This window comes from Mesoplodon densirostris, chromosome 10, assembly GCF_025265405.1.
Source record: "Mesoplodon densirostris isolate mMesDen1 chromosome 10, mMesDen1 primary haplotype, whole genome shotgun sequence".
NCBI lineage: Eukaryota > Metazoa > Chordata > Mammalia > Artiodactyla > Ziphiidae > Mesoplodon > Mesoplodon densirostris.
In genome coordinates, this window is record NC_082670.1 from 31318326 (window position 1) to 31330766 (window position 12441).

Here is a 12441-nt window from a genome sequence, read left to right on the forward strand (position 1 = left end):
GGCGGACTCTCAACCCCTGCGCCACCAGGGAAGCCCATTGTGCGAGAAATTTTTAAATAGTATATGTGGCTTGCATTTTGGCATTCATTATATTTCTGTTTGTATGTTTCTATTGGCCAGTGCTGTTCTCGACCCCATCCTCCTGGTCAGGCAGTTGCTGTTCTGTAAAATACTTTGTGCAGGGAGCTGTTTTGAACTAAATGGTTCTTTATCATACCCCAGTCTTTTGGCCCAACTTGATAGACTGAGTTTAAATCCACCTGTGTTATTTATAAGCTTTGTGACATTGGGCATGTCAGTTAACCTCCCTGTGCTTCAGTTTCACATCAGAAAAATGAGTCTATCAGTGCCTATCTCAAAAAGGCTTTTGTGGGCCTCCCTGGTGGCGCAGTGGTTAGGAGTCCGCCTGCCGATGCAGGGGATACGGGTTCGTGCCCCGGTCTGGGAGGATCCCATATGCCGCGGAGCGGCTGGGCCCGTGAGCCATGGCCGCTGGGCCTGCGCATCCGGAGCCTGTGCTCCGCAACGGGAGAGGCCACAACAGTGAGAGGCCCGCATACCGCAAAAAGAAAAAAAAAAAAAAAAAAAAAAGGCTTTTGTGAGAATCAAATGAGCTGATATGCATAAAAAACTAAAAACAGGGTCCAGCATCCAGCAATTGCTTGTAATTGCTGTGTAGCTATTCCTGTCTAAACTGTGGGGCTGTTGCTTGCTACAGTTTTACGTGTCACAGTATGCTCTGCCGCCTTGGATGCATCATTTTTATTCACTCCTCCCGATCAGCTTACTGGTAATTGTTAGCCTCATTTCACAGAGGAAGCATCTGAAACTCAGAAAGTTTCTGTAACTGGCCCAAGGCCACCCAGCTAGTGGGATTTGCACCTGGATTTGCTCTAATCCAGAGATTGACCCTTAAGAACCACCCCGGCTATGTCTCTTGATAAAAGCCCACCAAGACCCTCCAAAATAACAACTCCATCCCTTCCTCTTGCTCCAGGTTCCCGCCTGCATCCAGGACCCGCCTGTCTGAGAAACTCCCTGTCACAAGGCCATCACCAAGAGGCCACTTGTCCCTGTGTTGTCAGTCCCCAGCATGGAGGAAACCCAGATAACACCCTCACTGTCGGTCCCCAGCTGGTCCTCAATCTCCACCCAGGACCAGTCCTCCACTGCCGGCCAAGCTTCGAGCACAGGCCCACAGCCCTCAAAGTCCTCTGTCATCCCACCCCCAGTGAAGTCCAAGGGCCCGAGTTCTGGGGCTGGGGTACGTCGGATGTGCAGGATCATCGCTGAGGATGCTGAGTGGTCAGTGGCCATTGTGCCCCTCCTCACGGAACTCTGCATTCAACACATTGTCAAGAACTTCCAGAGTGAGTCTGTCCCTGCCTCGGTCGGGAGAGAAGGCCAGGAGTGGGGCCCAGTGGGCGGGGACTGCCTGGAGGTGAGGCCTCAGAGCTGGGTCCTGGGGCAGCCCCTGCCCTCCCACACAGCATCCTCATCCCCACTCAGCACCTCCCTTCCCCCCTCCCCAGAGGCCAGGACAGTTTCTCTGGCCGTCCCCACTTCCAGGTCCCACCAGGCTCCCACACACACTGTGCCCTCCATGCCTATGCCTGTTCCTCACCTTTCCCACTCTCTCCAACAAAGCCCAGCCCAAGCCATACCTACCTCCTCCTCCAGAAAGCCCTCCCTGATTGACCGTCCTCCACTCTCTTGGAGTCTTCCATGGCGTGTATAGGTTCTTGGTTTGTTCTGTACTTTAGTCTCTGTAAATGTTCATCCTTTTCAAAGATGAGTTGCCAACCTCTCTTACCAGATGGGGAGCTCTCTGAGGACAGGGCCATCATTTTGTCTACAGCACTTGTCACCACCAGACCTACAATATATTCATTTGACTTGTTTATAGTCTGCCTCTGTTCACTCTTGTATCCTCAGCACTTAGAACGGTGTGTGGTGCATAGTAGGTGCTCAAAAAAACATTTTGTTTTGAAATGAATGAATCAAATCAAACTGGGAGCCTCTGAAGTCAGGGATTGTCTCCTCTACTAGATTAAGGAATGACTGAGGGCTGGACCTGAGATTCTGCCTCAGACTGGGAGCTCCCTGAGACCAAATGCTAAGACATCTACCTTCAACTGGGAACAACCCAGAGTCAGGGGTGATGTCTCCCTCCTCAGATTGAGCCTCCCTGAGAATAAAGTCTGCCTCCTCTCTCAAACTGGGCTTCCCTAAAGACCGGGGGTCTTCCCTTTCCTGGGTGCCCCCAGACAGGCTCAGCTCAGGGTAGCATGTGCAGCGTCCCCAACACTGTGACTCCTATTTCTGTTCCCAAAGACAACCCTATCCTGAAGCAGCTGCTCCCAGAGCATCAGAAGAAGGTCCTGAACCGCCTGTCCCCCGACCTGCCGCTGGCTGTGACGGCCAACCTGATAGAGGATGAGAACTACTGGCGCCGCTGCTGCACGCAACGCTGGCCCGTGTGCCACGTGGATGAGCACGGCGGCAGCTGGAAGCGCATGTTCTTCGAGCTGCACCTGGAGAACCTGCTGAAGCACTTCATCCCAAGCACCACGGACCCCGAGGTGATCCTCAGCCTGCTGCCGCTCTGCAGGAACTACGTGCACACGATCCGGGTGGATCAGTTCCTTCCGCCCGTGCAGCTCCCGCCCCCACTTCGGGGCGGGGATCAGTCCGACTCCGGCAGTGAAGGAGAGATGGAGGAGCCGGCCACGGACCACTACCAACTGGGCGACCTGGTGGCTGGCCTGAGCCACCTGGAGGAGCTGGACCTGGTGTATGGTGTCAAGGACTGTGGCATGAACTTCGAGTGGAACCTCTTCCTCTTCACCTACCGCGACTGCCACTCCCTGGCGGCCACAGTCAAGGCATGCCACACCCTCAAGGTACCACCTGCCATTCTCAGCATCTCTCTGATTCCCTCTTCCCTTCCCTTTCTCTTGTATCCCCACCTTCTTCTCCTATTTCCTTCTCGCTCATTGACCAAGTGTCCTTTTTCTTTCTTTCTTTTTTTTCTTTTTGGCTGCGTTGGGTCTTCGTCACTGGGCGCGGGCTTTCTCTAGTTGCAGTGAGCAGGGGCTGCTCTTCGTTGCGGTGCGTGGGCTTCTCATTGCGGTGGCTTTTTTTGTTGCCGAGCACAGGCTCTAGGCACGCAGGCTTCAGTAGTTGCAGCACTCGGGCTCAGTAGTTGCGACACATGGGTCCTAGAGCGCAGGCTCAGTAGTTGGGGCGCACGGGCCTAGTTGCTCCTCGGCATGTGGGATCTTCCTGGACCAGGGCTCAAACCCGTGTCCCCTGCATTGGCAGGCGGATTCTTAACCACTGCGCCACCAGGGAAGTCCCTGACCAAGTGTCCTTTTATGCACTCTGCACCAAGCTGGGTTCTGGGGATGCAGAGATGCACAAGGCACTGCCCTGCCCATTCACCAGCCATTTAGTCATCCAACACACATCTGCACTCCAGGCCCTGTCCTAGGTGCTGAAGATTCAATCATGAGCACAATTATACCATTTGTGCCCTCCAGCTAACAGTCTGGTGGGGATAAAAGGCAGTAATCAGCAATCATATAAATGTAAAATTGCAACTCGAACAGAGTTGCCAGATTTACCAAATAAAAATATAGGACATCCAGTTAAATTTGAATTTCAGATGCACAACGAATATTTTTTTAGTTTAAGTATGTCCCAAATATTCTGGTTGGAAGAAAGAGAGCCTGCCAAGAAATCAGAGGTGGGAGGGAAGAAGGACACAGCACTGTGTCCCAGAGCAGAGGGAGGGGTGCTTTTCAAGAAAGGGGTGAGCAGCAGGGAAGTGGGATGGAGCTGAGGACCAGATTTAGCAAACTTGGAGGTCACTGGGCAGAAGCTGTGTCAGTGGAGTGCCAGGAGCAGAGGCCAGATTGGAGTGGTTTATGGAGAGAGTGGGAAGTGAGGAAACGGAATGACCATGATCAGCTTTTTCAAGAACTTGGCTGTGAATGGGGGAGAAAGGTAGAGCAGTAACAGATGAGGGGGTTAGGTTTTCTTAGGAAGAAATTTGCACGCGTTTAAAAACAATGTATAAAAACAAAAATAAACAAATGGAACCTAATCAAACGTACAAGCTTTTGCACAGCAAAGGAAACCATAAACAAAATGAAAAGACAACCTACAGACTGGGAGAAAATATTTGCAAATGACGCAACCAACAAGGGCTTAATTTCCAAAATATACAAACAGCTCATACAACTTAATAACCAAAAAACGACCCAATCAAAAAATGGGCAGAAGACCTAAAAAGACATTTCTCCAAAGAAGACATACAGATGGCCAACAGACACATGAAAATATGCTCAACTTTGCTAATTATTAGAGAAATGAAATCAAAACTACAGTGAGGTATCACCTCACACCAGTCAGCATGGCCATCATTTAAAAGTCTACAAATAATAAATGCTGGAGAGGGTGTGGAGAAAAGGGAACCCTCCTACATTCATTGCTGGTGGGAATGTAAATTGGTACAGCCACTGTGGAGAACAGTATGGAGGTTCCTTTAAAAACTAAAAATACAGGGCCTCCCTGGTGGCGCAGTGGTTGAGAGTCCGCCTGCCGATGCAGGGGATACGGGTTCGTGCCCCGGTCTGGGAGGATCCCATATGCCGCGGAGCAGCTGGGCCCGTGAGCCATGGCCGCTGAGCCTGCGCGTCCGGAGCCTGTGCTCCGCAATGGGAGAGGCCACAGCAGTGAGAGGCCCGCGTACCGCAAAAAAAAAAAAAAAAAAAACTAAAAATACAGTTACCATATGATTCAGCTATCCCACTCTTGGGCATGTATCCAGAGAAAACTCTAATTCGCAAAAATATATGCACCCCAGTGTTCACAGTTGCATTATCTACAATAGCCAAGACATGGAAGCAACCTAAATGAATGAATAAAGAAGATGTGGTATATATAAACAATGGAATACTACTTAGCCGTAAAAAAGAATAAAATAATACCATTTGCAGCTACATGGATGGACCTAGAGATTATCATGCTAAGTGAAGTAGGTCAAACAAAGTCAAATACCATATGATATCACTTATATGTGGAATCTAAAATATGATACAAGATATTTACAAGACAGAAATAGACTCACAGACATTGAAAACAAACTTATGGTTACCAAAGGAGAAGGGGTGTGGGAGGGATAAATTAGGAGTTTGGGATTAACAGATACACACTATTATATATAAAATAGATAAGGTCCTACTGTATAGCTCAGGGAACTGTATTCAATATCCTGTAACAAACCACAATGGAAAAGAATATGAAAAAGAATCACTTTGCTGTACCCCAGAAACTAACACAACATTATAAATCAACTATACTTAAATAAAATAAGGAAAAATTAAAAATAAAAAAAACAAAAGTAAAAATTGAAACCAATGTAAAGCTCCACCCAATTGCAAGAAAGGAGCTGAGTACAGGAGAGAGGCACAGGTTCATTGACCAAGGAAGGTTCCTGAGAAGACAGGAAGAACGGGGTCTAGGGATGAGGTAGGGCGGTTGGCTCCAGGCAGAGGGGAGAGTGGATGCGGTGGGTTGCAGTGGATTTATGTTTGGGATTAGGAAAAGGAAGGGTTCCTACTCAATGGCTGAGGAGACCCACCTCAGGCTGTAGGGTGAGGGGCTGGAGAAGGTTGAAATCATTGTTGTTGTAGATTATGAGAGAGTATATTGTCCAGAGAAGCAGAGTTGAGTTGGCACTCAGCACTGAGGGCCTATTGGTGGTTCCGGTGATACGAGCCAGTCCTGTGATGTGACATTTTCCATCACGTCAGTTGCTTGGGCCCAGACATACAGAAAATAGAGTGGAGTTGATCCACAGTTGGAGCTTTGCCAGATAGAGGCAATAAAAAAGAGGGACAAAAGATTCTGAACTGGCTAAGAGGGATGTAGAGAGAGGAGAGGACTGAAGGATGGGGAGGCCAGCCACTCAGGTCTCAAGGCAGAGGGAGCAGTGGTCCAAGCCAGTGAAAAGGAAAGGGACAGGGGTCCCACCTCCGATATTCATAATGCTAGTCCCACCCCCTTTCTTTTATCTTTTTTCTTCATCCCCTCCATCTACTGTTTCTCAACATTTCCCACTTTCTCCCTGGTTCTTACGCTGGCACTCTCCTTCAAAGAGTTCCTCTCCTTGCCGCGGTGGAGCTTAGCTGGCTGAGGAGGGTGCATTGAGGGGCTGCGGCATCCAACAGACCTGGATTCAAAACCTGCCTCCGCAGCTTAATCATTGTGTGACTCTTGGCAAATGATGTATCCGCTCAAAGCCTCCATTTTCTACTGTAAAATGGAGAGAACTTGTTCCATCTCACTGGGATGCTGAGGGTTAGAGATATGGCTATGGAATGTTCTAGCAGCATGCCCAGCACATAGTCATTTCTCAATAAGTGGTAGTCTTTTCCCCCTACTAGCTGCCACCAATTCTGCACTACTGTGTCATGCTGGGTAGGCTGCCCTGCCCAAGAGCCAGCCAGGTGGCCGAACCCCTCATCCATTACCGCTCTACCTTTCTCCCCCTTCCCAGCCAAGTTCTTGAAAGAGCAGAACTCCTCCTCCCTGGGGCTCCCTCCTCTACCTGCAGGAGGTAGGTAGGCAGGCAGATTATTCCTGGTTGCAGGGTGCTGTGGCCCCTCTACCTGCCCACAGATCTTCAGGCTGACCCGAAGCAAGGTGGACGACGACAAGGCCCGCATCCTAATCTGCAGCCTCCTGGACCACGCGGCCCTGGAGGAGCTGGACCTGTCACACAACCTCATCGGAGACCGGGGCGCACGCGCCGCCGCCAAGCTGCTGGGCCACAGCCGCCTGCGCGTGCTCAACCTCGCCAACAACCAGGTGCGCGCGCCCGGCGCCCAGTCGCTGGCTCACGCCCTGGCGCACAACAGCAACCTCATCTCCCTCAACCTGCGCCTCAACTGCATCGAGGATGAGGGCGGCCAGGCGCTCGCCCACGCCCTGCAGACGAACAAGTGCCTCACCACACTGCACCTCGGGGGCAACGAGCTGTCCGAGCCCACGGCCACGCTCCTTTCCCAGGTGCTGCCCATCAACACCGCGCTCACGAGCATCAACCTGTGCTGCAACCACATCGGGCCGGTGAGCCACCGCTTCTGGGACAGGCAAGGCCAAGGGGAGGCCCTGGGGCCTTGGGAGGCGGGAGTGAATCCGATCACTGTGGGGTGCCTAGGGGATAAGTGTTAGCATCACAGCCCTTACCCGGTTCTCACCCCAGCTCTGCCATTTAGCACTTGGTTAAGTTACTTAACCTTTTGGGGCCTCCATCTCCTCCTCTGTAAAATGGGAATAATAATAGCATCTACTTCTAAGTGTTGTTACTAGGAGGATTAAATGAGTTATGCTTGTAAAGCAGTTATCCATTGCAGGCACTGGCTAGGTCCTCAGTAACTGCTAGCTGTTTCTATTACTCGGGGTTCTATAGTATGGATACTGGGTGCCTATGTTAGGCACCCAGTATCCATTCGTTATTCTTTAACCCTCGCAGTTATCTAGTAAAATGTGTATTCTTTTTTTTTAAAAAATATTTATTTATTTATTTTTGGCTATGTTGGGTCTTCATTGCTGTGCACGGGCTTTCTCTAGTTACGGAGGGGTGGCGGGGGGGCTACTCTTTGTTGTGGTGCACAGGCTTCTCACTGCAGTGGCTTCTCTCGTTGCGGAGCACGGGCTCTAGGAGCACAGGCTTCAGTAGCTGTGGCACGCGGGCTCAGTAGTTGTGGCGCATGGGCTTAGTTGCTCCGCGGCATGTGGGATCTTCCTGGAGCAGGGCTTGAACCCATGTCTCCTGCATTAGCAGGCAGACTCTTAACCACTGTGCCACCAGGGAAGCCCAAAATGTGTATTCTTAACCCCACTTTACAGATGGAAAACTGAACCTCAGCGAGTTAGTGAGTTGCCCGAGAGTATCCAGTCAGGCTGAAAACCTGGATCCTTTCCAATAGACAATGTCTTTCAAATCTTGACCAAGTCTCAGAGTAAGAAATGCAATTATCATGAACACCTAGTGAACGTATACATCAATATAACATACTTGAAAGTTACTTGTACTGCTTGTGATATATACTGATGATGTCCTTTATAATGTACACGGCTTCATTTAAAAAAAAAATGCTTCTGTGACCCATTGAATTGACTTTGCAACACGCTGTCGGATCACAACCTTAGAACAGCAGCATTCTGCCTCCCAATGTGGAATTTTTCACATTAGGCCTGGCCCACCCAACCCAGAAGGGGCTGGAGCTGTAGGAACTAGCGAGGACAGCCCTCCATGTACTCCAGTTAGGGCCCTGCACCCTCTACCAAACCTCCCCCGAGGACGGTCTTGCTCACATAGACGCTGTCTCCAGAGGGGGTGCTCTTGGCTACAAGTAACAGAAAGCTTAACCAGAAAATGGCTTAAACAAGAGGAATATTCATTGTGTCCCATAATCAGAAGCCCGGGGGAAGGGGGCTCTGGGGTTGGTGAGATCCTTGGCTCAGCACCATCCTCTGCTCTGCCTACCTAACCACACAGCCACGTCCTCTCTTGTGCGACTCTCATGAGCCCGAGATGGTGGCTGCATTTTCCATTGGGCCACGCTCAGAGGCAGAAAAAGAGAGACCACTACTCTCTTTTGTTCTCTTTTATGAGGAGAAACTTCCCAGAAGTCACTCCCTCCAAACTTCCTCCTCATATCTCACGAGCCAGATTTGTCTCACATGCTCATGGCTGAACCAGAGGAGCGGAATTGCCATCACTGACATAGCACCATGTTTTTCAAACCATTGGGGTTGAAAAATCAATTTAGTGAACTTTGAGCACCATTTTTCTCAGGGAATAGGATGGAACAGGATAGGATAGGATAGAAAATGTCAGTGCCACACAAATAGGTTAAGAATTGTTTTGTGAAACTGTTGTTTCAGTCACATCTATATAAATATGTGTATGTGTGTACACACCCGTGTGTGTGATCCTGGGTAGTGGCGGCAAGTGATGCTTTCCTTTGTATTCCTGACCCAGGATGGCGGGAAGCAGCTTCTAGAAGGCATGTCAGACAACAAGACCCTCCTGGAGTTTGATTTGCGCCTGTCAGGTATCGCCCAGGAGAGCGAGTATCTCATCGGCCAGGCCCTCTGGGCCAACCGCGAAGCAGCCCGCCAGCGGGCCCTGAGTCCCAGCCACTTCATGTCACCAGCCACTGCCAAGGGCCCTGAGAACCCAGTGGGATAAGATGGGGACAGGGCTGGGGCAGTGACCAGACCTGGGTCACTGCCCTAGCCCCATCCCTCATTTCATGCCCCTGCCATGCCTGTTGCAGAGTGTCACACTGGTCTGGAGGGAGTGGGGAGGGAGACCAGGAATATCCTTGGGATGAGTGATCAAGAGTTGTGCAGATAAAGATGTGAGGAGAGGAAGGGGCCTGGGATAGGGGTAGGAAATAGGACTTAGCCCTGGTACGCAGGGAGAGGATATTACCGGACTCACTGAAATGACTGACTTCTCCCAAGAATAGGGAAGGCAAAGCAGACTCTAAGGGACTGTGCCTGCCCAGACTCTCCCACGGGGGTCGCCCATCTCTCTGACCACCCTCCTCCCCACCATTTTTCTACCAAACAGATCCTTGACCTCTTGACCTTCAAACACACTCACTCTCTCCCCACCCCCACCCCCGCCAGGCTACAGCATAGATTTGCCTGGCTCTTCCACCATCACCCCTGCGGATGCCACCTCCCTTTTACTTAACTCCGCTTAAGTCATCCAGTTCTATAAGCCACGCCATCCCCAATCCATTCCCCCCAACCTGGGAAGGGGGAAACAGAGGTGACAGGAGGGGCTCAGACCCATCGGCCTCCCCAGATGGCTGCTCACGGACGGGGATATGGCGAGAGAGGTGCGACACTGGGAAGGGAAGTCAGTGAGTCATCTGCAACTTTATTATCCACCCGTTTGATTTATACAATCTTTGCGCTTGGAAATCCACGACAGAAAGGCCACAGTGTGATGCACCCAGTTGACAGAGACCTGTCTTCTCCCCAGCCAGGCCCAGCCCACCCCACAAGCCCTTGTCCCCAGGACACATGAAACCTTCCAGGCATCCTCCATGAGTCCCCGTCACTCTGTGGCTGCCCGCCTTGGGGCCACACCCAGGGGAATCACATCTACCCACAGGGTCACAAGAGGGCCTGATGATGGATTCAGGCTGAGCCCCATCTCCCATCCTCCTCGGGCTGAACCTCCAGCCCTGTGTTTCCAAAGGGTGTGTCATGGGCTGCACCCACAGCCTTGGGGCGCTTTCCAGGGACTCCTTCCAACAAGCAGAGCACCAAAGGGGGCTTGGGAGTGACCGCACGTGTGTGCCTGTCTGGGCAACCTTGAGTCTGTCTGTGCCTGACACCCTCTGACAGTTCCGAGTGCAAACGTGTAGGTGTGAGGATGTGTGTGAGTGTACATAGCCACAGCTGCTAGCAGAGGGTCTAATTAGAGAAACAAGAACATTCAGTGTAAAGTTTAATTTTAGAGATTAGTTAATTTTCTGGTTTTGTTTTCCCTGGCAATCAATAAAGCTACCAAGAAAACAGACCAAAGAACTGGTTTCTCTCTAAGTCTGTGCATATGTGGGAGGTGTGAGGCTGTGTGAGAAGACCTAGGCAGAAATGGTCAATACAGGCAAAAATAATAACAGCCCCTCCCCTTTCCCCCTCCTCCCAGCTCAGGTTCTGTCTCAGGAATGGGCCTGAGGCAGGAGGAGCTGAGTTCCTCCCTCTTTGGAGCCATGAGATGGCCAGGATGCCCCACACAAGGGCGTGACATCCGGGTGCCAGCTGGCCAAGAACTGGGTCCTGAGGCCAGAGCTCACCACCTGTACCTTGAAGATGTCCGTTCAGAGGAAAGGGGTGCTCCAACCCCCAGGCCCCTGGAGAGCACAGTGCTGGCGGGTAGGTGGCACTGTTGCCCAGGGAAACCTAGTGGGCAGCTGTTCCCTCCTCCCCAAGCCTCCTCTTCTCCGGCCTCCTCTCTCCCCACTCAGCCATCTCCACCTGAAAGTTAGGCTCAACCCTGATGGGCCACAGGCCGTGGTGTCCCCACGATCTGTGCCCCCCAGTCCCCCAGGAAAGGAGGTTAGGGGAGCCAGAGGAGATGTTGCATAGGTGGAGGCCATGCCCTTGGGGGGTGCAGGCCTGGCTAGGCTGGAGGAAGAGGGGAGAGGCTGGAGGAGGGAAAGGAGCAGCTCTGATGGCTCAGGTGACATGAGAAGCATCAGGGGTGAGCCATGTTGGAGGCCTGAGGGTTTTCCTCTCCAGCTGGAAATGTGAGCTCAATCCCTGGGCACTGTCAGCTGGGAAAACATTAGCCAGGGTATTTGGGAGGGCAGGGGGTTTGTACACAGACATGCACACGGAAGCACATCAGGGTAGGAGTAGTGGGGGAACAGGACACAGGGCCAGCGCCCTGGGGTGGTGGCAGTTTGCCCCTTTGAAGACCCTGGGACACACAGCAGGGCTTCAGCTCATGGGCTAGGGGAGGACAGAGGGGTTGGGCAAGATTTCGAGATGCCTCTGACCCTGCCACTGGAAATGAGTCTTTCTCCAGCTGGAGTTCGTGACCATGTCCTCAGCCCTGCAGAGGCTCTGCTTGCAGACGACCACTCTCCACTCTTCCCCACAAGTTCGGGGGAGGCAAGGGCCGTCCCCCACAGACACCCCGACCTTTGGGGGGGTCTTTTCACGACCCTCTCCTCTTTGACTCCCACTAGCTTCCTGAGTTCCCCCTTGTCACCCAGGCCTATCTCCTGCTCTCCCCACTTAGTCATTCATTCACCTTGGTCAGCTTGAAGGAATGCTGCCTGGGTGGTCTCCAACCCTCTCTGAAGGGAGTGCCCTCCCAGAACCCAGGTGGCGAGGCTGCGGTTTAAAGGACTGAGGTGCACTGCCCTCCACAGTTTGCCTTGCCCCTCACCCCTGGCAACAGCTCTTCAGAGCCAGGGAGCAGGAGGGGAGGGAGAGGTGTGAAATCTGCGTGGTGAGTACAGTTCCCCCCAGGACCCAGCCTCTCAGGGCCCAGTGAGATAAACAACAGCAGAGGGAGTGGAAGAGAGGAAACCCCGATCTTTGGATCTTCGGATCTTCGGGGCCAGCGCCAAGAAGAGGAGATCAACATTTCCATGGCTTTGAGGCTTTGAGATAGAATATCGCGGCTGACACCTGCCCCGGCCTCAGACCCACTGAATTCATTAGCTTGGATGGAAGCCAGCCCTGCTGTTCTCCAAACCACTGCCCCCTCGGTAGAGAGACGCCCCAACGGGGCCAGGCTGTGGAGGAAGGAAAGCCCCAATTGCCCTTCCCCTGGCCTGTAAACCTCCCCAGCTGCATAGCGAAGGCCTCTCCCTTGAGGCGAGGCCCAAC

At 52.1% G+C, this 12441-nt stretch overlaps 1 protein-coding gene across 1 annotated transcript; it reads left to right on the forward strand.

Annotated features, from left to right (window-relative positions):
* The first annotated feature begins 1093 nt into the window (after nucleotides 1-1093).
* On the forward strand, nucleotides 1094-9268 carry TCTE1 (t-complex-associated-testis-expressed 1). Its single transcript, XM_060111245.1, has 4 exons — nucleotides 1094-1370; nucleotides 2335-2903; nucleotides 6688-7137; nucleotides 9059-9268. The coding sequence occupies exons 1-4, from the start codon at nucleotides 1094-1096 to the stop codon at nucleotides 9266-9268; spliced, it is 1506 nt and encodes a 501-aa protein (XP_059967228.1).
* The last annotated feature ends 3173 nt before the right edge of the window (nucleotides 9269-12441 follow it).

Coding starts and splice junctions, on each gene's coding strand:
- TCTE1 (XM_060111245.1), top strand. CDS start 1,094: ATGGAGGAAACCCAGATAACACCCTCACTGTCGGTCCCCAGCTGGTCC. Junction 1,371..2,334: donor CATTGTCAAGAACTTCCAGA/GTGAGTCTGTCC, acceptor CTGTTCCCAAAG/ACAACCCTATCCTGAAGCAG. Junction 2,904..6,687: donor AGGCATGCCACACCCTCAAG/GTACCACCTGCC, acceptor ACCTGCCCACAG/ATCTTCAGGCTGACCCGAAG.